Source organism: Salmo trutta, chromosome 12 (genome assembly GCF_901001165.1).
Source record: "Salmo trutta chromosome 12, fSalTru1.1, whole genome shotgun sequence".
In the NCBI taxonomy this organism is placed as follows: Eukaryota; Metazoa; Chordata; class Actinopteri; order Salmoniformes; family Salmonidae; genus Salmo; species Salmo trutta.
Genome location: NC_042968.1, coordinates 42,733,386 through 42,760,499, shown reverse-complemented (window position 1 = coordinate 42,760,499; position 27,114 = coordinate 42,733,386). Strand labels below are relative to the sequence as shown.

Genomic DNA, 27,114 nt, shown 5'->3' with positions numbered 1-27,114 from the left:
AACCAAACGCTGAAGAACGGCATCAGAGCGCACCTGGTCCAGGGGTGCACGTTCCAAACTGCTTTGAATCAAACGCTAATGCACTACAGAGCAAGCAAACACACAACAACACAGGCCTCCCCGGCATCTCTCATGCTAGGTCGTGAGATGGAACTGCCACTGGACAGACTCAGAACACAGAGAGTTGCAGAACCGGCAACTAGGTGCACCCAAGAAAAACAGGCAGTGACTAGGCACCAAAGAGAAATGAAACAGCGTTTCGACAAGGCACACAGGGTGAAGAAGTCGATCATCCAAGTGTCTGACTGGGTCCGAGCCCGACGGCCTCAGCGGTGCAACAAAATGGCCTCATTCTGGTCGGACCCCCTGCAGGTCAGTCGACAACTGGGGCCCGCCACATTCATGTTGAGCAATGGATCACGCTGGCATGCCAGCCGCCTCAGGAAAGTCCCTGCTCCTCAAGGAATACGAATGCACACAGAACAGACATGCAGGCCAGAGACGCCACCGGATGGACCTCCCCCACCACTACCACCCGAGCCCCAGCCTCTGTGGGCTCCCCAAGGGCCAGAGCCACAAGCGGTGGCGGTTGAAGAAAGGCCTATGCGGGCACGAACTCGCCCTGCTCATCTGGGGGACTACTTAACCTCTTTTCATTCTTAGGCTCCGATAGGGGTCTTAGTCAACCTCCAGGTTAATGGACTGAACTGGTTAGTTTGGAGGGTCCTTCTGTTTTAAAGGTTAATGTTTTATTTCTTACAGTTATCACTCTAGGTTCTTGCCCTATGGACATTTTATATATGGTACCAGTCCCTGGTTTTGGAAAGGGGGGGGAAATGTTATGTATGGTACGACGTGCTGTACGTCATACTATACGTTGTTATGGTTTACGACAGTGTGATGCTTTACGGATGAATGGGTTGTCAGGATGAGTGGCACATGTCATTAAACGACAGAGTGATGTACAATGTGAAACCGTGCAGACGTGTGTTTTTCTACAGCTAGGCTAGATATAACAATAACCTGAAAGGCCACTCAGCAAGGAAGAACCACTGCTCCAAAACCGCCTTAAAAAAGCCAGACTACGGTCTGCAACTGCACATGGGGACAAAGATTGTACTTTTTGGAGAAATGTCCTCTGGTCTGATGAAACAAAAAGGAAACTGTTTGGCTATAATAACCATCGTTTTGTTTGGAGGAAAAAGGGGGAGGCTTGCAAGCCGAAGAACACCATCCCAACCGTGAAGCACGGAGGTGACAGCATCATGTTGTGGGGGTGCTTTGCTGCAGGAGGGACTGGTGCACTTCACAAAATAGATGGCATCATGAGGGAGGAAAATGATGTGGATATATTGAAGCAACATCTCAAGACATCAGTCAGGAAGTTAAAGCTTGGTCGCAAATGGGTCTTCCAAATGGACAATGACCCCAAGCATACTTCCAAAGTTGTGGCAAAATGGCTTAAACCTGTTGGGGATAGGGGCAGTATTTGCACGGCAGGATAAAAAACGTACCCGATTTAATCTGGTTACTACTCCTGCTCAGTAACTAGAATATGCATATAATTGTTTGATTTGGATAGAAAACACCCTAACGTTTCTAAAACTGTTTGAATGGTGTCTGTGAGTATAACAGAACTCATTTGGCAGGCCAAAACCTGAGAAGATTCCAAACAGGAAGCGCTCTCTCTGACCATTTCATGGCCTTCTTGATCATCTCTAACCAAAACAGGGGATCTCTGGCATAACGTGACATTTTCTAACGCTCCCATAGGCTCTCAGAAGGCGCCAGAACGATGAATGGTGGCTTTGCAGGCCATGGCTGAAAAACATTAGCGCATTTGGTAAGTGGTCGATCTGAGGACAATGAGACTGGAGGCGCGTGCCCGAGTCGACTCCATGTTTACTTTCTCTCTCTTTGAACGAAAACAACGACTCCCGGTCGGAATATTATCGCTTTTTTACGAGAAAAATAGCATAAAAATTGATTTTAAACAACGGTTGACATGCTTCGAAGTACGGTAATGGAATATTTTGAAATCTTTTGTCACGAAACGCATCGGGCGCGTCACCCTTCGGATAGTGTCTTGAACGCACGAACAAAACACCGCTATTTGGATATAACTATGGATTATTTGGAACCAAACCAACATTTGTTATTGAAGTAGAAGTCCTGGGAGTGCATTCTGACGAAGAACACCAAAGGTAATAACATTTTTCTTATAGTAAATCTGACTTTGGTGAGTGCTAAACTTGCTGGGTGTCTAAATAGCTAGCCTGTGATGGCCGGGCTATCTACTCAGAATATTGCAAAATGTGCTTTCACCGAAAAGCTATTTTAAAATCGGACATAGCGATTGCATAAAGGAGTTCTGTATCTATAATTCTTAAAATAATTGTTATGTTTTTTGTGAACGTTTATCGTGAGTAATTTAGTAAATTCACCGGAAGTGTTCGGTGGGAATGCTAGTCACATGCTAGTCACATGCTAATGTAAAAAGCTGGTTTTTGATATAAATATGAACTTGATTGAACAAAACATGCATGTATTGTATAACATAATGTCCTAGGATTGTCATCTGATGAAGATCATCAAAGGTTAGTGCTGCATTTAGATGTGGTTTTGTTTTTTGTGACATTATATGCTAGCTTGAAAAATGGGTGTCTGATTATTTCTGACTGGGTACTCTGCTGACATAATCTAATGTTTTGCTTTCGTTGTAAAGCCTTTTTGAAATCGAACAGTGTGGTTAGATTAACGAGAGTCTTGTCTTTAAAATGGTGTGAAATAGTCATATGTTTGAGAAATTTAAGTAATAGCATTTCTAAGGTATTTGAATATCGCGCCACGGGATTACACTGGCTGTTGAGTAGGTGGGACGCTTGTCCCACTGGCCCAGAGAGGTTAAGGACAACAATGTCAAGGTATTGGAGTGGCCATCACAAAGCCCTGACCTCAATCCTATAGAATATTTGTGGGCAGAACTGAAAAAGTGTGTGCGAGCAAGGAGGCTTACAAACCTGACTTAGTTACACCAGCTCTGTCAGCAGGAATGGGCCAAAATTCACCCAACTTATTGTGGGAAGCTTGTGGAAGGCTACCCGAAACGCTTGACATAACATTTTAAAGGCAATGCTATCACATACTAATTGAGTGTATGTAAACTTCTGACGCACTGGGAATGTGATGAAAGAAATAAAAGCTGAAATAAATTATTCTCTCTACTATTATTCTGACATTTCACATTCTTAAAATAAAGTGGTGATCCTAATTGACCTAAGACAGGGAATTTTTACTAGGATTAAAAGTCAGGAATTGTGAAAAACTGAGTTTAAATGTATTTGGCTAAGGTGTATGTAAATGTCCGACTTCAACTGTAAGTATTTGGACGAGCAATGTCTGAGTGGCATAGACTAAAATACAGTAGAATAGAATACAGTATATACACATAGGAGATGAGTAATGCAAAATATGTAAACATTATTAAAGTGACTAGTGTTCCATTATTAAAGTGGCCAGTGATTTCAAGTCTGTATATAGAGCAGCTGTAATGCAATGCTACTGGCGGCAAGAGAGTGGAAACTGATTTACAACGGTTGTGTTTAATAACCATAAACCACCGTCAACAGAATAATACAAAAACTGGGTCAAACAAAACCCAGTAACTACCAGCATACCGTGCACAAGCACTACAACAAACAATTACGGACAAGGACAGGGACCAACTTCGGCGGAAGTCGTGACAGCAGCAGCCGCTAAGGTGCTAATGATGGCTATTTAACAGTCCGATGGCCTTGAGATAGAAGCTGTTTTTCAATCTCTTGGTGCCAGCTTTGATGCACTGAGGATTTTTTATTTATTTAATCTATTTTAGAATAAGGCTGTAAAGTAATTTTTGGGGGAAAAAGTCAAGGGGTCTGACTACTTTCCAAATGCAGCGTATATCATATTTTTTGTAGTAACTAATTTCAGCTGGCACTACCCATTCTTCTTTTCTCTGCCACCTACATTTACGCTTTCAGCTAACTCCTAGTCTCCAGTCCACACTGCCTTGCCTGTGGGCTTTCAGCTAACTCCTAGTGTCCAGTCCACACTGCCTTGCCTGTGGGCTTTCAGCTAACTCCTAGTCTCCAGTCCACACTGCCTTGCCTGTGGGCTTTCAGCTAACTCCTAGTCTCCAGTCCACACTGCCTTGCCTGTAACTTGGAGTGTCTCCAAAGACAGGGCATCTCTGTCTCCCTCCCTCCATCTCTCCCCCTCCCTCCCTCCCCCCCTCCCTCCCTCTCTCCCTCTCTCTCCCTCTCTCCCTCTCCCCCACTCTCTCCCTCTCTCCCTCTCCCTCCCTCCCTCCCTCCCTCCCTCTCTCCCTCTCTCTCCCTCTCCCCTCCCTCCCTCCCTCCCTCCCTCTCTCTCCCTCTCTCCCTCTCTCTCCCTCTCCCCCCCTCTCTCCCTCTCTCCCTCTCCCCCCCCTCCCTCCCTCCCCCCTCTCCCTTGTTCTCTCTTTTTGCTGGCCTCAGTATTCTAAAGCAATGAAATTCCTGAAGGGTTGCTACTGCCCTTCCAGAATGATTTATGGTAGGAAATCGCTCCCCGCTTACAATTAAAAACCTGGAGGAGCTTGTTTTTGTTTTTTTAAACCAATGGCCATTTGTTTTCTTGAAATATACTGTAGGTCAGGGCCACTTCAATAATCCTCTGAAGTTGCAAAGCTGCATCGGCAACATTAAAATGACGTATTGGATGTAGATTCCTATTAACACACACTTATTGTCTTTTGATGCGTTGTAGATGACCAATGTATAGTGTAGTGCTGGTCGTTTGCTGATAGTTGCAGACTAATTTGCTGTAATACTCTGTACTCTCTCCTTGTTAATCAGACTGATACATCTGTCTGTAATACTCTGTACTCTCTCCTTGTTAATCAGACTGATACATCTGTCTGTAATACTCTATACTCTCTCCTTGTTAATCAGACTGACACATCTGTCTGTAATACTTTGTACTCTCTCCTTGTTAATCAGACTGACACATCTGTCTGTAATACTCTGTACTCCCTCCTTGTTAATCAGACTGATACATCTGTCTGTAATACTGATACTCTACAGTATATACTGCTACCCTACAGTATATATGTAATGGCTGTCGGGAGAGAGAGTAGACCAAGGCACAGCGGAGTTAGTGTTCATCATTGAATTTAATAACAGAAAGAACACTATACAAAACCGACAGCCAAACAGTCCTGTCAGGTGCAAAACACTAAACAGAAACAATTACCCACAAAACCCCAACGGAAAAACAGGCACTTATGTGTGACTCCCAATCAGCAACAACACTCTACAGCTGTGCCTGATTGGAAGCCACACGGCCAAAATCAATTAAACAAACCAACATAGAAAAATGCACATAGAACGCCCACCCAATGTAACACCCTGGCCTAACCAAAATAAAGAACAAAAAAACCCTCTCTATGGCCAGGGCGTTACAATATACTGCTACCCTACAGTATATACTGCTACCCTACAGTATATACTTCTACCATACAGTATATACTGCTACCCTACAGTATATACTGCTACTCTACAGTATATACTGCTACCCTACAGTATATACTCCTACCCTACAGTATATACTTCTACCCTACAGGATATACTGCTACCCTACAGTATATACTGCTACCCTACAGTATATACTGCTACCCTACAGTATATACTGCTACCCTACAGTATATACTTCTACCCTACAGGATATACTGCTACCCTACAGTATATACTGCTACCCTACAGTATATACTGCTACTCTACAGTATATACTGCTACCCTACAGTATATACTGCTACCCTACAGTATATACTGCTACCCTACAGTATATACTGCTACTCTACAGCATATATAAGCTACCCTACAGTATATACTTCTACCCTACAGGATATACTGCTACCCTACAGTATATACTGTACAGTATTTTGTCTGGGAAAAACTACTTGCTGAATGTTTAACAGAGTAGGTATTTTCTGTAACGGTTTAACCCTTCCCTTGTGTTGGAAAAGGATATCCACTTATGTTCCGGGTCAGTTTGACCCAGGACAGTAGCCCTTATCACCATGTTGATGAATCCATCATACATTCATCGTTTCAAGTTATGAAGTGAACATGATCTACCTGTCCAATAGTCAGTTGATTCCCTTTTAACCAGACATCCCATAATAGGGGATTGTTTACTGTCAACAACAGCCTCTTCCTTCCACTGATTCTGATTTCTGGCTGTGGTAACACACCTCTCTGTTCTGCTATGGTGAACCCCTTCCAGGATTTATGGAGGCCACTTTTCCATTCTTGGTGGTTAAGGAGTGGAGTAATCTATAATTGTTTTTGTCAACTCCACACCTCTCGGTTCTGCTTCTCGCCTCATAGTGCTTTAAGTGACTGAATTTGAATGTGTGTTCCAACTAAGGTATCAAGTAAACAGTAGAGATGACTTATCCATGAGTCAATTCAATTCCCTCCATATGTCCCATAATAGTTCATCTAATTTAAAACAACCTCCTTGATTCCACTTTCTCCATGGTCTGATTTCCAGGTGTGGTAACAGTTGGTACACCTCGGTTCCTCTGGACGTTGCTGTTCTTCAAACTGAGAGCCACTTCCTTTCTGTTATACCAGGACAGGATGTACCTCACCTCAACATCCTTTCAGTTATACCAGGACAGGATGTACCTCACCTCAACATCCTTTCAGTTATACCAGGACAGGATGTACCTCACCTCAACATCCTTTCTGTTATACCAGGACAGGATGTACCTCACCTCAACATCCTTTCTGTTATACCAGGACAGGATGTACCTCACCTCAACATCCTTTCTGTTATACCAGGACAGGATGTACCTCACCTCAACATCCTTTCTGTTATACCAGGACAGGATGTACCTCACCTCAACATCCTTTCTGTTATACCAGGACAGGTGTACCTCACCTCAACATCCTTTCTGTTATACCAGGACAGGATGTACCTCACCTCAACATAGTTCATTCAGACCAGAGAGGTTCTACTGAGCCTGGTTTTCAGAGGTATGACGCACACACTGTCCCCAAGATGGATGGCTGCAATCGCCAGCGATGTGCCACAAATGACCCAATAAAACGGCAGCACACCAAGCTGTAGTGTGAATCATGAGGAGAGGAGGGGCACCTGGCCGCCCGGCTGCTAAGCAATATATGGATGGGATTTACTAAGTCATTAGTAGTGGGGCTAGCTCTCTCTCTCTCTCTCCCACTCTGTCTCTCTCTTTCTCTTTCCGTCTCTCTCTGTCTCGCTTTCACTCCTCTCTCTCTCTATCTCTCACTGTCTCTCTCTCTTCTCTCTCTCTTTCTTTCTCTCTTCTCTTCTCTCTCTCTCTCTCTCTCTCTCTCTCTCTCTCTGTCTCTCTCTCTCTCCCACTCTCTGTCTCTCTCTCTCTTCTCTCTCTCTTTCTTTCTCTCTTCTCTTCTCTTCTCTTCTCTTCTCTTCTCTTCTCTCTCTCTCTCTCTCTGTCTCTGTCTCTCTCTCCCACTCTCTGTCTCTCTCTCTCTCTCTCTCTCCCACTCTCTTTCTCTCTGTCTCTCTCTCTCTTTCTTTCCCACTCTCTTTCTCTTTCTGTCTCTCTCTCTGTCTTGCTTTCACTCTTCTCTCTCTCTCACTGCCTCTCTCTCTCTCTCTCTCTCTCTCTCTCTCTCACTGTCTCTCTCTCTTACTGTCTCTCTCTCTCTCACACTGTCTCTCTCTCTTCTCTCACTGCCTCTTTCTCTCTCTCTTCTCTCTCTCTCTATCTCTCTCCTCTCTCTCTCTTCTCTTTCTGCAGGCTGGCTGTGTGGAGTAATGGTGTCAGAGCTATAAAGTGAGGTTTTATTTGTGAGCTGATGAATTTGTTATAAGGATCCGTTTCAGTAATGTTGGTAATCAAAGGACAAAGTCATGATGAGATGACATAGGGTGACAGTGGAGGAGGAGTTCCAGACTCCAGGGCCGGTGCCACAACCAATCAGTTGGACGGGGCATTTCATTTCCTTTGGGGGGGGGGGGGGGGTCGGTCATGTGACCTCCTATGTGCGTGCAACATTTTCTATGGGTTTTATATTAACTAACATGTCATTTTACTCTAAAAATCTATTCCCTTTTAATGTGCCGTGAACACAACCAGTCATGATGTTTTGATCTGATTTGTCAGACAAATCACTTTTTAAAAAATGAGGTTACCATCCAAAATTGAGAACCGGCCGAGACATGGGCGCTGGGCAAGCCGGTTGGGGCGTGGAAGCCCGACGAACCGGCAGGAGCGTGAGAGCCTGGCGAGCCGGCTGATGCAAGACGCCTGTCGATCCCGCTGCAGAGAGGGAGCCCGATGATCCGGTGGAGAGTGACGTGGGATGGGAAGCAGCCGAGGCAAGGAAACCTCTCGAGTCAGCCAGGGCGTGGAAGCCCGACGAGCTGGCTAGGCACCGGTGGCGACCCAGAGCCGATACCACCATACCAACCGGAACGCCAGTACTCCCTTTTGCTTCGTATGTGGGCTGCTGCATTCTGTCACATGAGATTACGCTGGAGAGACGAAGCAGGTACTGGGAGTAAAACATTTAATAAAGACAGACATGGAACGAGACAGGAACAGCGACAACAAACTAATACTAAAGACAAAAACAATATAATGCAGCAGTGTGGAACAGAGCTGGGAAACTGACAAATATAGGGGAAGAGATGAACAGGTGATAAGTGAGTCCAATAACGCTGAAGCGAGCGACGAGGGAGGGCAGGTGTGCGTGATGGATGGCAGGAGTGCGTGATGCAGGGCAACCTGGCGCCCTCAAGCGCCAGGGGGAGGGAAGAGCAGGAGCAGACGTGACACGCTGTGCACCCGCCAACCTTCCTTCAATTCGCAAATGGCTGAAACTATCTCACCAGGAGAAAGCATCCGATCGAGTGAAACAGCGCCCCTCTGTCTTACTATATGTAGCCCATGTATCTGATGCTGTCTGGACAAAAAGAGTATGACATGCCAGACAGCATCAGATACATGGTCTACACATACTGAGACAGAGAAGTGCTGTTTCACTGTCCAGACAGCATCAGATACATGGTCTACACATACTGAGACAGAGAGGTGCTGTTTCACTGTCCAGACAGCATCAGATACATGGTCTACACATACTGAGACAGAGAGGTGCTGTTTCACTGTCCAGACAGCACCAGATTCATGGTCTACACATACTGAGACAGAGAGGCGCTGTTTCACTGTCCAGACAGCACCAGATACATGGTCTACACATACTGAGACAGAGAGGCGCTGTTTCACTGTCCAGACAGCATCAGATACATGGTCTACACATACTGAGACAGAGAGGTGCTGTTTCACTGTCCAGACAGCATCAGATACATGGTCTACACATACTGAGACAGAGAGGCGCTGTTTCACTGTCCAGACAGCACCAGATACATGGTCTACACATACTGAGACAGAGAGGTGCTGTTTCACTGTCCAGACAGCACCAGATACATGGTCTACACATACTGAGACAGAGAGGTGCTGTTTCACTGTCCAGACAGCATCAGATACATGTGTTACGAACCGGCTCAGGGTTCGCAACAAAAGGGAGACAACGTGGAGACAAGGTGTATCAAAAATATATATTTATTAAATAAAGCAACTAAGAAGTTAACAATGGCATGTGTAATCAGTAATCAGTAATGTAAGTGAGTGTGTTGCATACTTGAATGTAATATTGCAGAGTGTTGAAAGGTGCCAAAGCAAATAACCAAAAGAACCACAAAACTCCCCAACCAATATCAACAAGGTGTCTGCGTGGAGAGAGTCTCCTCAATGAATGGGGAAGAGGTCCATTTATCCTGGGAAACACCTGAGCCCAGGTGTTTCCCATTTATCTGACGACCCTTCCAACTCCGCCCACCGGCCTCCTAATAAAGAAACAAGAACAAGAGAGAATACGGCAGACAGAGTGGGAGGGTCGTCACACCCCCCCCCATAAAACCGGGGACCAACAAGGACCCCGGAACAACGTATCAGCCTCTGCGTCCCAAATTTACAAGAGGTTACATGTTCATCTTCCACTTGCCCCAGCCAACCTCCTTCTCCCCAGACCTCAGCAACCTTTATGTACAGGAAGCAACTTTTAAGAGGAAAGAAGAAAACGAGACCAGGAAGGTACAGACAGGAACGACAGAACACGACAACACCAAACAACGGTCAGTCACATAAATATTCAGGAACAGGGCGCACGAGAGAGCGCATCAATAATCACGTTATCAGTTCCCCGGATATGCCACACCATCTCATTATCCTCTGATTAGGACACATCATGGACCTGAAAAAGGTGAGAGGGTTATGGTCGGTGTAGACCACACTAGGTACTACTCCTGACCCAACATACACTTCAAAGTGTTGTAGCGCCCAAATGAGTGCTAGCGCTTCTTTTTCCATGACCGAGTAGTTCAACTGATAACGGCTAAACTTTTTGGAAAGAAACTAACAGGGCTCTCAACCCCAAATTGACACAGGCCTCTGCGTCTCAAATTTACAAGAGGTTACATGTTCACCTTCCACTTGCCCCAACCAACCTCCTTCTCCCCAGTCCTCAGCAACCTTTATGTACAGGAAGCAACATTTAAGAGGAAAGGAGAACACAAGACCAGGAGGGAACAGACAGGAAAGTTAGAACATGTCAACCCCAACAATGATCACTCACATAACACTCAGGAACAGGGCACACAAAAGACCACATCAGCTACAAACGCAAACAACATTTCCCAACGATTCATAGTCACGCCAACGATTCATAGTCACTAAACTCATAACGAATACGAGTACAGACTAGAGGGTGTAATACAGGCAAAAATGTCATATGCCCTACTCGTCAGTGGCACCTGCCAATGGCACAATAATAGGTCAAATTTGCTCACAAACTTAGCTGCGCCGACTTGATCAACGCCATCCTCCATCTAAGGAAGAGGAAATTAATCCGGCTTAGTAACTCCGTTTACATTACGGTGGTCCGTTCCATCCGTTTTACTGACCAAGATACAGGGAGAAGCCCAACTAGAGAAAGAAGGCTCTGCTATCTTACTCTCCAGCATGTACCTGACCTCAGCATCCAGACAACGCAGTTTCTCTACAGAGACTCTATAACACCGCTGACGAATGGGGTCAGCATTTCCAGTGTCAATATCATGCTCTATCAAGTTTGTACGTGTATGTGTCACAGAAAACAAACCTGGAATTTTCCGAATCAGAACAACCAGCTCTTTCCGCCCATCAACAGGTAGCTGAGTGAAAGGGCCATCCAAAATATCCAGTGTCTCAGAATTTTTTAATCTACCCTGCAGTATGCAATCATCGGGACTAGGAACATTTTTTTCCTCATGCACAGACCTAGTATTAACAGAACCAAGGGAAGCAACGTTATCAGCCAAACGAACAGGTTTACCGTCCCCTATAGACACCAACTTTCTCATCAGAACATCCTCTTGGGGAAAATAACCATGTGCGACATCTCCCAACTGTTCCACAGGCACAACTTGGTCACGCAACTCTTCTAATGTGTGGTCCATCCGTGGCGCATTGTTTAGATCGGAGATGAGTACAGACAACGGAATAACAGGGAAAACAGTGAGAGACTTCTTTGTGGTATTCACATTTACCGGAGCAGGGACCATGTCACCATGGCTCATAGACCGCGTCACTGTACCCGCAGAGAACACCGCTGGGAACCTCTGCTCACTCTCATCAGGAATCCCTACAAGTGACGGTTTAGTGGAAACCACTAGAGATGGAAACACGACAGGCCACACACTCTCGCCAGCCAAGTTATTCCCAAGGATAACGTCGATACCCTCAATAGGCAACGAAGGACGCACTCCCACAACAACCTCACCTTTCACCAGTCCACAATCCAACATTAGTCTATGCAATGGAACTGACAGATTGTTCAAACCTATTCCCCTAATTAGAACACTATTCCCAGAATCAGACTCAGCAGAGAAGGGTAACACAGATTCCAACACAAACGATTCCGAGGCACCTGTGTCTCGTAGGATCTTTACTGGCACTAGGTTCTTACTTCCTAACATGGACACAAAACCCTCCGTAACGAAAGGTAAATAGCCTGGGTCAATATGAACTTTCACATGGCCCTGGGCCTGAGACAATGTTTCAGGAGTAAACTGATGTGGAACAGACGCAGCTAACGCCGTAGGCCTAGATTTAACGTTAGCACACGTACTGATTTTACCCCTAGACCTGAGAACCGGACATTCGTTTTTCCAATGACCTGAGCCTTGACAGTAGTGACACTCTTGACCAAAGTCATTTTTACCACGGGAATCAGGCTCAACCCTAGTTGAATAAAACTCTGCCCGTGAACCAGAGTATCTCTGTGAGCGTGGTTCAAATCTCTCCGAACGCCCCCACTCACTCCAAGTACGGGGTTCTACAAAAACACTTTTGTGAGTCAAAACATATTCGTCTGCCAAAACCGCAGCTTCAGCGACAGTCTTTACTTTGCGTTCGTTAATATACGTCGCTATATAATCAGGGATTGTGTCCTTAAATTGCTCTAGCATAATCAGATCACACAGCCCTTGAAAAGTCATAACCGCAGAAGCGGAACACCAGCGATTAAACTGTGAAGATAATTTTCGCGCAAACTCAACATGAGTCTGCTTATCATCCCTTTCTAAAGTTCTAAATCGTTGGCGGTAAGCCTCAGGAACCAATTCGTAAATCTGTAACACCGCCGTTTTAACCTTATCATAACTGACACTGTCGGCTACACTAAGAGCTGCATATGCTTCCTGAGCTTTACCAGTCAGCACACACTGCAACATCAAAGTGCGATCAGAATCAGGCCAACTCCTAGCGTTAGCAACACGCTCAAACAACAAAAAGAATGTCTCAGGATCCCTTTCATTAAACTGAGGCAACAACCGTAAATTCCCAACCATGTCAAATGTGTCCGGGGCACGACCAAAAGAGGAACGATTCCTAAGTAATTCTGGGTCACCTTCCCAGAGCAAACTCTCTCCTGAGAGCTTTCCTTCCCTAACCAACTCTAGTCGCTCTTGTTGCAGCTTGATTTTAGCACGCTCGATATCCTGTTTAAATTCCAATTCCTTTTCATGTTTTAACCGATCTGCACGCTCGATATCCTGTTTAAATTCCAATTCCTTTTCATGTTTTAACCGATCTGCACGCTCCATATCCTGTTTAAATTCCAATTCCTTTTCATATTTTAACTGATCAGCAGCCAATTCCTTTTCATATTTTAACTGATCAGCAGCCAATTCCTTTTCATATTTTACACGATCTGCACGCTCCTTATCCTGTCTAAATTCCAACTCCTTTTCATATTTTAACTGATCAGCAGCCAATTCCTTTTCATGTTTTAACTGATCAGCAGCCAATTCCTTTTCATATTTCAACCGATCTGCACGCTCCATATCCTGTTTAAATTCCAATTCCTTTTCATATTTTACACGATCGTGCTCTTGCTGTAACAGAAGCAGCTCTTTCTGCTGTTCAAAAAGAAGATTACTAGGACTAACCGATGGAGCGGTAATTGTGACATATCGGGGAGACGGCGAGTCCTCAGCAGAGACTGCCCCAGTGGTAACGTCAAGAATACCACTCTCCATCAGATTGGCCTTCAATATTAACCTAATGGAATTTTTTAGACGTTTATCACTAATTTCAATTTTGTAGTGTTCAGCAACCTTCAACAGCTGTTCTTTAGTACATAAGTCTAACAGTTCCTCTTTTGGAAAGCGAATGAACTCGTCTACATTAGACGCCATGGTCAGAGAGAGAGAGGAACGGGAGAAAAAAAAATCTCACTCAACCCCTCTGAGCACACCAGACCACAACAAGAGAAAAACCAATCACACTGATACCACAGAAAAGAGATGAGATATGGAGCTTCCCCAAAACCTACAATAACTCAACCCTAGTCTTCATGCAGATTTGCGGTGGGTAATTATGCACTGTAGCCCGCTGGCGAGGAAGTAACCCCCCAGCACGCTGGTAGATTCCACCAAGCCACGGATGTGCTCCCGAGACAACTGCTCAGTCCACAGACACCACACAAAAATAACAAACATTAACAATGCCCAACATATTCCAAAATGAAACACATCGCTAAGCCTATCAGGGGAAAAAGACTATAGCTCCAGGTAGTAAGTTTCACTACCCTATCCAAATCTCCCACCGAGGTACACAGCTGATTCTACTCACCTCAGACCAATGTTCCAACAGCGAGTACAACAAGTGTTTCCAGGCTGGGCAGAGGCCTGAAAACTAACCAATGTACTCTCTCCAACACAGCACACAAACAAAACAACCAAAGGCAACCAGTACTGAGCACCAAACTCAAACTAACAAACAAAGCACCTCAAGTTAACATACCTCCACGTTTTCTCCCAAACACAAGTTCAAGATCCTGGACGAGCCCCCACTTGTTACGAACCGGCTCAGGGTTCGCAACAAAAGGGAGACAACGTGGAGACAAGGTGTATCAAAAATATATATTTATTAAATAAAGCAACTAAGAAGTTAACAATGGCATGTGTAATCAGTAATCAGTAATGTAAGTGAGTGTGTTGCATACTTGAATGTAATATTGCAGAGTGTTGAAAGGTGCCAAAGCAAATAACCAAAAGAACCACAAAACTCCCCAACCAATATCAACAAGGTGTCTGCGTGGAGAGAGTCTCCTCAATGAATGGGGAAGAGGTCCATTTATCCTGGGAAACACCTGAGCCCAGGTGTTTCCCATTTATCTGACGACCCTTCCAACTCCGCCCACCGGCCTCCTAATAAAGAAACAAGAACAAGAGAGAATACGGCAGACAGAGTGGGAGGGTCGTCACACATGGTCTACACATACTGAGACAGAGAGGTGCTGTTTCACTGTCCAGACAGCATCAGATACATGGTCTACACATACTGAGACAGAGAGGTGCTGTTTCACTGTCCAGACAGCACCAGATACATGGTCTACACATACTGAGACAGAGAGGTGCTGTTTCACTGTCCAGACAGCATCAGATACATGGTCTACACATACTGAGACAGAGAGGTGCTGTTTCACTGTCCAGACAGCATCAGATACATGGTCTACACATACTGAGACAGAGAGGTGCTGTTTCACTGTCCAGACAGCATCAGATACATGGTCTACACATACTGAGACAGAGAGGTGCTGTTTCACTGTCCAGACAGCACCAGATACATGGTCTACACATACTGAGACAGAGAGGTGCTGTTTCACTGTCCAGACAGCATCAGATACATGGTCTACACATACTGAGACAGAGAGGTGCTGTTTCACTGTCCAGACAGCATCAGATACATGGTCTACACATACTGAGACAGAGAGGTGCTGTTTCACTGTCCAGACAGCATCAGATACATGGTCTACACATACTGAGACAGAGAGGTGCTGTTTCACTGTCCAGACAGCATCAGATACATGGTCTACACATACTGAGACAGAGAGGTGCTGTTTCACTGTCCAGACAGCATCAGATACATGGTCTACACATACTGAGACAGAGAGGCGCTGTTTCACTGTCCAGACAGCACCAGATACATGGTCTACACATACTGAGACAGAGAGGTGCTGTTTCACTGTCCAGACAGCACCAGATACATGGTCTACACATACTGAGACAGAGAGGTGCTGTTTCACTGTCCAGACAGCATCAGATACATGGTCTACACATACTGAGACAGAGAGGTGCTGTTTCACTGTCCAGACAGCACCAGATACATGGTCTACACATACTGAGACAGAGAGGTGCTGTTTCACTGTCCAGACAGCATCAGATACATGGTCTACACATACTGAGACAGAGAGGACAGGGGAGGAGGTACGGTAGGACGGGCCAGGCCCCATAAGGCCCGGATATACTGCCGGCGTGTGTGCGTGTGTGTGCGTGCGTGTGTGCGTGCGTGTGTGCGTGCGTGTGTGCGTGTGTGTGTGCGTGCGTGTCTGTCTCCCTGTGTCCTTCCTTGCTTTTTAAACGTTGTCAGTGGAGACTGTTTACAGACGGGTCATCAGGTCATTAATCACTGGAGAGTTAGTCAGTATTAACCCCTCTTTATTCCACTGTGTGACCTCATGTTATTACAGGACCACTAGCATCAGTAATGGAACATTTTCCAAGAGAGCTTTCTGTCGTTGGGAGCAGACAACCCAGTCACGGCCCCTTCCAATGTCCAAATAGACCAGGCGTGAATCTGGAATTGTCTTAATGTCCTCGTCCCAAATGAATCCCTATTCACTATTAGGGGCAGAGCCCTGTGCCTATTTGGGATGCACAATATAAGACTGGAATGGAAATGGCCTGGTCTATACACACCGAGGGTACAAAACATTAGGAACACCTGCTGTTTCTATGACACAGTGTATATATACTCTCTAAAGGACGTGCTTCACGTATTTACTTCCATCTGCTATGAAGATGGATTATTATCACACACACACACCTAGTACATAAAACTAGGTCCTAGTGGACATCCCTGCAGGGTACAGATAGTGTCTGTCTACTATGGTTAAAGAGACACCTGGGGAGCGATGCTCCTACCTACTTCCCCAGAGTCACATGAACTTGTGGATACCATGTATATGTCTCTGTGTCCAGTATGAAGGCATGCTACACTATATATGTACAAGTATGTGGACAAGGGGAGGTAGAATGGAGGAATGTCCTGTGGGGAGGGGGGAGGTAGAATGGAGGAATGTCCTGTAGGGAGGGGGGAGGTAGAATGGAGGAATGTCCTGTCTGGAGGTATAATGGTAGAATTGAGGAATGTCCTGTCTGGAGGTATAATGGTAGAATTGAGGAATGTCCTGTCTGGAGGTATAATGGTAGAATTGAGGAATGTCCTGTCTGGAGGTATAATGGTAGAATTGAGGAATGTCCTGTCTGGAGGTAAAATGGTAGAATGGAAGAATGCATTAGCTTATTTGATAAAGTGTTGCCTGGTTTCCAAACTGGTATCCTTACTGACATGCTCTGTTTCACCATGGGGAATCGAAGCCACAGAGCTCCATTTGGATTCCATGCTGTTATTTGGGCCATCTCACTGGCCTCATAGTCACCTGGTGTACCTGTGTCTCTGTCATGTGACACTGGGTAGAGAGATGTGTTGAGGTGTGACATGAAGGAGCTGAGTTGTAATGACAAAACCTCCTATCTGAGCTGATGAGCATAATGGACAGACGTCACTGCTGGACTCCTGGACTGATCTCCTCACCCAGAACCTAATCTATCTGAGCTGACATCGCTGCTGGACTCCTGGACTGATCTCTACACCCAGAACCTAATCTATCTGAGCTGACATCGCTGCTGGACAGATCTCCTCACCCAGAACCTAATCTATCTGAGCTGACATCGCTGCTGGACTCCTGGACTGATCTCTACACCCAGAACCTAATCTATCTGAGCTGACATTGCTGCTGGACAGATCTCCTCACCCAGAACCGTCGCTGCTGGACTCCTGGACTGATCTCTACACCCAGAACCTAATATATCTGAGCTGACGTCGCTGCTGGACAGATCTCCTCACCCAGAACCTAATATATCTGAGCTGACGTCGCTGCTGGACAGATCTCCTCACCCAGAACCTAATCTATCTGAGCTGACGTCGCTACTGGACTCCTGGACTGATCTCCTCATCCAGAACCTAATATATCTGAGCTGACGTCGCTGCTGGACTCCTGGACTGATCTCTACACCCAGAACCGAATATATCTGAGCTGACGTCGCTGCTGGACAGATCTCCTCATCCAGAACCTAATCTATCTGAGCTGACGTCGCTGCTGGACTGATCTCCTCATCCAGAACCTAATATATCTGAGCTGACGTTGCTACTGGACTCCTGGACTGATCTCCTCATCCAGAACCTAATACATCTGAGCTGACGTCGCTACTGGACACCTGGACTGATCTCCTCATCCAGAACCTAATATATCTGAGCTGACGTCGCTACTGGACTCCTGGACTGATCTCTGCACCCAGAACCTAATATATCTGAGCTGACGTCGCTGCTGGACAGATCTCCTCACCCAGAACCTAATACATCTGAGCTGACATCGCTGCTGGACTCCTGGACTGATCTCTACACCCAGAACCTAATATATCTGAGCTGACGTCGCTGCTGGACAGATCTCCTCACCCAGAACCTAATATATCTGAGCTGACGTCGCTGCTGGACAGATCTCCTCACCCAGAACCTAATCTATCTGAGCTGACGTTGCTACTGGACTCCTGGACTGATCTCCTCATCCAGAACCTAATACATCTGAGCTGACGTCGCTGCTAGACTCCTGGACTGATCTCTACACCCAGAACCTAATATATCTGAGCTGACGTCGCTGCTGGACAGATCTCCTCACCCAGAACCTAAAATATCTGAGCTGACGTCGCTGCTGGACAGATCTCCTCACCCAGAACCTAATCTATCTGAGCTGACGTTGCTACTGGACTCCTGGACTGATCTCCTCATCCAGAACCTAATACATCTGAGCTGACGTCGCTGCTAGACTCCTGGACTGATCTCTACACCCAGAACCTAATATATCTGAGCTGACGTCGCTGCTGGACACATCTCCTCATCCAGAACCTAATCTATCTGAGCTGACGTCGCTACTGGACTCCTGGACTGATCTCCTCATCCAGAACCTAATATATCTGAGCTGACGTCGCTACTGGACTCCTGGACTGATCTCCTCATCCAGAACCTAATACATCTGAGCTGACGTCGCTACTGGACTCCTGGACTGATCTCCTCATCCAGAACCTAATATATCTGAGCTGACGTCGCTACTGGACTCCTGGACTGATCTCTGCACCCAGAACCTAAGCTGCCATTAAGGCAGACACGAGAGACTGGAACACAGATGGATGTCCAGTACAGGACCATTCCTACCCTATCTGCACAGGACAGAGAGGGAGCCCCTTCCTAGCCACACGCTGCTCTGAAGACAGAAGATACATGGTCCAAATGGAACCTTCAAGACTAGGGCGTATTAGCAGAGATGCTTTTATTTTTGTGAAGTGGCTATTTGAACCTAATATATTAAACATTTCATTACCCCTCATAGCACCAATTGGGGTCATTTTGACTCCAGAAGCATATATTTTTTAATTAACTAGGCAAGTCAGTTAGAATAAATTCTTATTTTCAATGACGGCCTAGGAACAGTGGGTTAACTGCCTTGTTCAGGGGAAGAATTACAGATTTTTATCTTGTCAGCTCAGGGATTCGATCCAGCAACCTTCCGGTTGGTGCTTATCTTTTCCATTCATTTTAGATTGAGACATACAGCTGTATCTACACAACAGATGAACTGGGACGTGGACTTTTCTCACATATTCCTGACACATATCCATGACTGCCCTCAACATTTTGAGGTCTGAAAACATCTTGACAAGCTTACATTTTTGGAGCCAATTTTCTGTTACTGGCCCAATGCTCTAACCACTAGGCTACCTGCCAAACCCATGACATGTTTGATCATAGCCCAAATGTGGCTTATTGAATTCTTCAAATGTTTTCATGACTTTGTCAATCAACTTGTTATTAATAAATCTAAATAATTGTTTACTGTTTCTGTATTAATATGGACTTCAGGTCCTTTGGGGTCATGTTGACCCCATCCAAAAGCACCTGATTCTGCCTACAGTCATGTTGACCCCATCCAAAAGCACCTGATTCTGCCTACAGTCATGTTGACCCCATCCAAAAGCACCTGATTCTGCCTACAGTCATGTTGACCCCATCCAAAAGCACCTGATTCTGCCTACAGTCATGTTGACCCCATCCAAAAGCACCTGATTCTGCCTACAGTCATGTTGACGCCATCCAAAAGCACCTAATTCTGCCTACAGTCATGTTGACCCCATCCAAAGCACCTGATTCTGCCTACAGTCATGTTGACCCCATCCAAAGCACCTGATTCTGCCTAGAGTCATGTTGACCCCATCCAAAGCACCTGATTCTGCCTACAGTCATGTTGACCCCATCCAAAAGCACCTAATTCTGCCTACAGTCATGTTGACCCCATCCAAAAGCAGGGGTAGTCCGTCATTGTAAATAAGAATTTGTTCTTCTTAACTGACTTGCCTAGTTAAATCAAAATAAAGGTTACATTTCTCTGGAGACATAATAACAAGTTACCCATAGCATCAGAATGGGGAGAGGGACCTGTATCAGTGATTTAGACCAGATAGACAGATCCCCTGCAAAGATGGGGCACTTTATGTACTTGCCTATGGTTATAACTGGTTATCACTGGTTATAACTGGTTATAACTGGTTATCACTGATTATCACTGGTTATCACTGATTATAACTGGTTATAACTGGTTATCACTGGTTATAACTAGTTATCACTGGTTATTACTGGTTATCACTGGTTATAACTGGTTATAACTGATTATCACTGGTTATCACTGATTATAATTGGTTATAACTGGTTATAACTGGTTGCCACTGGTTATAACTGGTTATAACTGATTATCACTGATTATCACTGGTTATCACTGATTATCACTGGTTATTACTGGTTATCACTACACATGATCTTGTACAACATCTAAATTGAACTGTAATACTACATTATTAACATGTCTAATGATGTTTTGATACTAATGAAGTGTACAGTGCATTCAGAAAGTATTCTGACCCCTTTACTTATTCCACCATTTGTTACGTTACAGCCTTATTCTTAAAAGGATACATTTCCCCCCCCCCCCCCACCACATCAATCTACACACAATATACCCAATCAAGTTGTAGAAACATCTCAAGGATGATCAATGGAAACAGGATGCACCTGAGCTCAATTTCGAATCTCATAGCAAAGGGTCTGAATACTTATGTAAAATAAGGTATTTCTGTCTTTTAATTTAGACATTTACAAGAAATTCTAAAAACCTGTTTTCGCGTTGTTATTATTGTGTGTAGATATTATTTATATTTTTTATTTAACCATTATTTAACTAGGCAATTCAGTTAAGAACAAATTCTTATTTGCAATGACAGCCTACACCAGGCCAAACCCTAACCCAGACAACGCTGGGCCAATTGTACGCCGCCCTATGGGACTCCTAATCACGGCCGGTTGTGATACAGCCAGGAATCGAACCAGGGTCTATAGTGTCACCTCTAGCACTGAGATGCAGTGCCTTAGACCGATGCGCCACTCGGGAGGATCATGAGGAGTATTTAAAAATATATATTTTAGAATAAGGCTGTAACATAACAAAATGTGGAAAAAGTCAAGGGGTCTGAATACTTTGAATACTTTGTGAATACTTTCTGAATACCTTCTGAATACTTTATGAATACTTTATGAATACTTTATGTTTTGCTATGATTGTTGTTTTTCCCAATAGTTTATTCTCTGGGTCAAAATGACCCCCAGTTGGTAATATGTAAAATATGTTGGTAGTATGTAGGGGGTTAAACATCCCAGCTCCATGACAGTACAGGGTGCTTACCTCAGAGAATTAAAGAGAATTGGCTCCAAAAATGTACGTTTGTCAAGATGTTTTCAGACCTCAAAATGTAGAGGGCGGCCATGGGTATGTGTCAGGAATGTGTGAGAAAAGTCCACGTCCCAGTTCTTCTGTTGTGTAGATACAGCTGTACGTTTCAATCTAAAATGAATGGAAAAGATAAGCACCATATACTGTATGTGAATATATTTATGACTGATTGAGTCGACTGTACCGATGCTAGACCTCTGCATACTACGTCCATAATGGCTCTACATTTCTCTAGCTTGGTCCCAGATCTGTTTATGCTCGTACAGCTAACTCCTACGGTTATTGACACCACAGTACAAACAGATCTTGGACCAGGCTAAACCACTCCTGCCTTGTAAACAAAAGAGCCAAAACCCATAAGGTTATGTGTGTGGATGTTTCCTAACCTTGTCCTGTCTGTGTGTCCTAGGTTACATGGGAGATTCCATGAGCTGGCTCCTCACCTAGTGCCACTGGACTACACCAACCAGCCTGACGTCAGACTCCCCCTGGCTCTCATCGTCAGCATGCCAGAACTAAAGGTACGGCCTTCTGACCTTCTGATCTTTTTGTTCTCATGGTATTGATACTCGTTTGGTGTTAATGTCAGTTAAGTGTAAATCTTTAGCTCTTCCTAAATTGAACTTAAAGTTCAAACTTAAATAATATTTTCTTCAGAGTTATCTGTCTGGCTGCTAGGCTATTTTATACAACACCACCTGTATGTTTTATGAGCTGGTAAATCTAATGTAGAACTAATCTCTTTATCCCTTTGTTCAATGTTATTGTAAGACATTAAGCTTATAAGCGTAACTTGTTCTAGCCAACCCTACAGTGAGGTGATATGGGCCAGTAGATAGTTGCTTGGTTACAGTGAGGTGATATGGGCCAGTAGATAGTTGCTTGGTAACAGTGAGGTGATATGGGCCAGTAGATAGTTGCTTGGTTACAGTGAGGTGATATGGGCCAGTAGATAGTTGCTTGGTAACAGTGAGGTGATATGGGCCAGTAGATAGTTGCTTGGTAACAGTGAGGTGATATGGGCCAGTCGATAGTTGCTTGGTAGCAGCGAGGTGATATGGGCCAGTAGATAGTTGCTTGGTTACAGTGAGGTGATACTGTATGGAACAGTAGATAGTTGCTTGGTAACAGTGAGGTGATATGGGCCAGTAGATAGTTGCTTGGTAACAGTGAGGTGATAGTTGCTTGGTTACAGGGAAGTTATACTGTATGGAGCAGTAGATAGTTGCTTGGTAACAGGGAGGTGAAACTGTATGGAGCAGTAGATAGTTGCTTGGTAACAGGGAGGTGATACTGTATGGAGCGGTAGATAGTTGCTTGGTGACAGGGAGGTGATACTGTATGGAGCAGTAGATAGTTGCTTGGTAACAGGGAGGGGATACTGTATGGAGCAGTAGATAGTTGCTTGGTAACAGGGAGGTGATACTGTATGGAGCAGTAGATAGTTGCTTGGTTACAGGGAGGTGATACTGTATGGAACAGTAGATAGTTGCTTGGTAACAGTGAGGTGATATGGGCCAGTAGATAGTTGCTTGGTTACAGTGAGGTGATATGGGCCAGTAGATAGTTGCTTGGTTACAGGGAGGTTATACTGTATGGAACAGTATATAGTTGCTTGGTAACAGGGAGGGGATACTGTATGGAGCAGTAGATAGTTGCTTGGTAACAGGGAGGTGATACTGTATGGAACAGTAGATAGTTGCTTGGTAACAGTGAGGTGATATGGGCCAGTAGATAGTTGCTTGGTTACAGTGAGGTGATATGGGCCAGTAGATAGTTGCTTGGTAACAGTGAGGTGATACTGTATGGAACAGTAGATAGTTGCTTGGTGACAGTGAGGTGATACTGTATGGAGCAGTAGATAGTTGCTTGGTAACAGGGAGGTAATACTGTGTGATGCAGTAGATAGTTGCTTGGTAACAGTGAGGTGATACTGTATGGAGCAGTAGATAGTTGCTTGGTTACAGGGAGGTGATACTGTATGGAGCAGTAGATAGTTGATTGGTAACAGGGAGGGGATACTGTATGGAACAGTAGATAGTTGCTTGGTAACAGGGAGGTGATACTGTATGGAGCAGTAGCTGGTTGCTTGGTAACAGGGAGGTGATACTGTATGGAACAGTAGATAGTTGCTTGGTAACAGGGAGGTGATACTGTATGGAACAGTAGATAGTTGCTTGGTGACAGTGAGGTGATATGGGCCAGTAGATAGTTGCTTGGTAACAGTGAGGTGATACTGTATGGAGCAGTAGATAGTTGCTTGGTAACAGGGAGGTGATACTGTATGGAACAGTAGATAGTTGCTTGGTACCAGTGAGGTGATATGGGCCAGTAGATAGTTGCTTGGTAACAGTGAGGTGATACTGTATGGAGCAGTAGATAGTTGCTGTGATCGTTACTACTGTGATGTGTTAAGGCTGTTTCCTGGTGAGCAGCATTCCATTCACCCTCTGCTGACTCAACCTCACTTGTCATTAGTCAGCCTCAATATGTCTCCATCCCTCCCTCCCTCCATCCCCTCCCTCCCTCCATCCCCTCCCTCCCTCCATCCCCTCCCTCCCTCCCTCCAGCTTGCCCAGCAGTGCACAGCCAAGTCACCAGAGCCCACACAAACAGACAGGGTCATTTAAACAGAGGAGAGAGAGAACAGTCTGTGGTGATATTGTTGAGTCATCACACCTCTTTTCTTTTTCTTGCCTCGTCCGATTGGTCATTTGAATTCTTCTTTTAATAAATCATGATATGTAATCACGCAGTGCTCAGTAAACATACTGTAGAATATTGTTTGAGCTACCGTTGCAGCATTCTGTTGGGAGCATAAATCAGTCTTTATATAACAAATATTGTATGGCTTTTCCAATACAGATAACATCAGAGCCTAGCGAATCACTTACAACAGACCCAACAACACCAGTCCATTCTCTGTGGATCATTCACATGATGACTACCCAGAATCCTCTAGTGGTACCAGAACATCTCTAACATGTTCCCCTGGAGAGGGGACAGGTGTAGAGGGAGTATCATGTTCCCCTGGAGAGGGGACAGGTGTAGAGGGAGTATCTGTAACATGTTCCCCTGGAGAGGGGACAGGTGTAGAGGGAGAATCTCTAACATGTTCCCCTGGAGAGGGGACAGGTGTAGAGGGAGTATCATGTTCCCCTGGAGAGGGGACAGGTGTAGAGGGAGTATCTGTAACATGTTCCCCTGGAGAGGGGACAGGTGTAGAGGGAGTATCATGTTCCCCTGGAGAGGGGACGGGTGTAGAGGGAGTATTATGTTCCCCTGGAGAGGGGACGGGTGTAGAGGGAGTATCATGTTCCCCTGGAGAGGGGACGGGTGTAGAGGGAGTATCATGTTCCCCTGGAGAGGGGACAGGTGTAGAGGGAGTAACATGTTCCCCTGGAGAGGGGACAGGTGTAGAAGGAGTATCATGTTCCCCTGGAGAGGGGACAGGTGTAGAGGGAGTATCATGTTCCCCTGGAGAGGGGACAGGTGTAGAGGGAGTATCATGTTCCCCTGGAGAGGGGACGGGTGTAGAGGGAGTATCATGTTCCCCTGGAGAGGGGACAGGTGTAGAGGGAGTAACATGTTCCCCTGGAGAGGGGACAGGTGTAGAGGGAGTATCATGTTCCCCTGGAGAGGGGACAGGTGTAGAGGGAGTATCATGTTCCCCTGGAGAGGGGACAGGTGTAGAGGTAGTATCATGTTCCCCTGGAGAGGGGACGGGTGTAGAGGGAGTATCATGTTCCCCTGGAGAGGTGACGGGTGTAGAGGGAGTATCATGTTCCCCTGGAGAGGGGACAGGTGTAGAGGGAGTATCTGTATCATGTTCCCCTGGAGAGGGGACAGGTGTAGAGGGAGTATCATGTTCCCCTGGAGAGGGGACGGGTGTAGAGGGAGTATCATGTTCCCCTGGAGAGGGGACAGGTGTAGAGGGAGTATCATGTTCCCCTGGAGAGGGGACAGGTGTAGAGGGAGTATCTGTAACATGTTCCCCTGGAGAGGGGACAGGTGTAGAGGGAGTATCTCTAACATGTTCCCCTGGAGAGGGGACAGGTGTAGATGGAGTATCATGTTCCCCTGGAGAGGGGACAGGTGTAGAGGGAGTATCTGTAACATGTTCCCCTGGAGAGGGGACAGGTGTAGAGGGAGTATCATGTTCCCCTGGAGAGGGGACAGGTGTAGAGGGAGTATCATGTTCCCCTGGAGAGGGGACGGGTGTAGAGGGAGTATTATGTTCCCCTGGAGAGGGGACAGGTGTAGAGGGAGTATCATGTTCCCCTGGAGAGGGGACGGGTGTAGAGGGAGTATCATGTTCCCCTGGAGAGGGGAGAGGTGTAGAGGGAGTAACATGTTCCCCTGGAGAGGGGACAGGTATAGAGGGAGTATCATGTTCCCCTGGAGAGGGGACAGGTGTAGAGGGAGTATCATGTTCCCCTGGAGAGGGGACAGGTGTAGAGGGAGTATCATGTTCCCCTGGAGAGGGGACGGGTGTAGAGGGAGTATCATGTTCCCCTGGAGAGGGGACACGTGTAGAGGGAGTATCATGTTCCCCTGGAGAGGGGACAGGTATAGAGGGAGTATCATGTTCCCCTGGAGAGGGGACAGGTGTAGAGGGAGTATCATGTTCCCCTGGAGAGGGGACAGGTGTAGAGGGAGTATCTGTAACATGTTCCCCTGGAGAGGGGACAGGTGTAGAGGGAGTATCATGTTCCCCTGGAGAGGGGACAGGTGTAGAGGGAGTATCATGTTCCCCTGGAGAGGGGACGGGTGTAGAGGGAGTATTATGTTCCCCTGGAGAGGGGACAGGTGTAGAGGGAGTATCATGTTCCCCTGGAGAGGGGACGGGTGTAGAGGGAGTATCATGTTCCCCTGGAGAGGGGACAGGTGTAGAGGGAGTAACATGTTCCCCTGGAGAGGGGACAGGTATAGAGGGAGTATCATGTTCCCCTGGAGAGGGGACAGGTGTAGAGGGAGTATCATGTTCCCCTGGAGAGGGGACAGGTGTAGAGGGAGTATCATGTTCCCCTGGAGAGGGGACGGGTGTAGAGGGAGTATCATGTTCCCCCTGGAGAGGGGACAGGTGTAGAGGGAGTATCTCTAACATGTTCCCCTGGAGAGGGGACAGGTGTAGAGGGAGTATCATGTTCCCCCTGGAGAGGGGACAGGTGTAGAGGGAGTATCTCTAACATGTTCCCCTGGAGAGGGCACAGGTGTAGAGGGAGTATCATGTTCCCCTGGAGAGGGGACGGGTGTAGAGGGAGTATCATGTTCCCCTGGAGAGGGGACAGGTGTAGAGGGAGCATCATGTTCCCCTGGAGAGGGGACGGGTGTAGAGGGAGTATCATGTTCCCCTGGAGAGGGGACAGGTGTAGAGGGAGTATCATGTTCCCCTGGAGAGGGGACAGGTGTAGAGGGAGTATCTGTAACATGTTCCCCTGGAGAGGGGACAGGTGTAGAGGGAGTATCATGTTCCCCTGGAGAGGTGACGGGTGTAGAGGGAGTATCATGTTCCCCTGGA

The 27,114-nt window shown here is 45.9% G+C and overlaps 1 protein-coding gene across 1 annotated transcript in view; it reads left to right on the top strand.

Annotated features, from left to right (window-relative positions):
- The window catches only part of LOC115203581 (calcium and integrin-binding family member 2), a 63,645-nt gene that overhangs the window by 6,905 nt on the left and 29,626 nt on the right, over positions 1-27,114 (top strand). Inside the window, exon 3 of the mRNA XM_029768370.1 lies at positions 22,003-22,114. Coding sequence (XP_029624230.1) covers positions 22,003-22,114 — 112 coding nt within the window. The remainder of the gene's footprint in view (positions 1-22,002; positions 22,115-27,114) is intronic.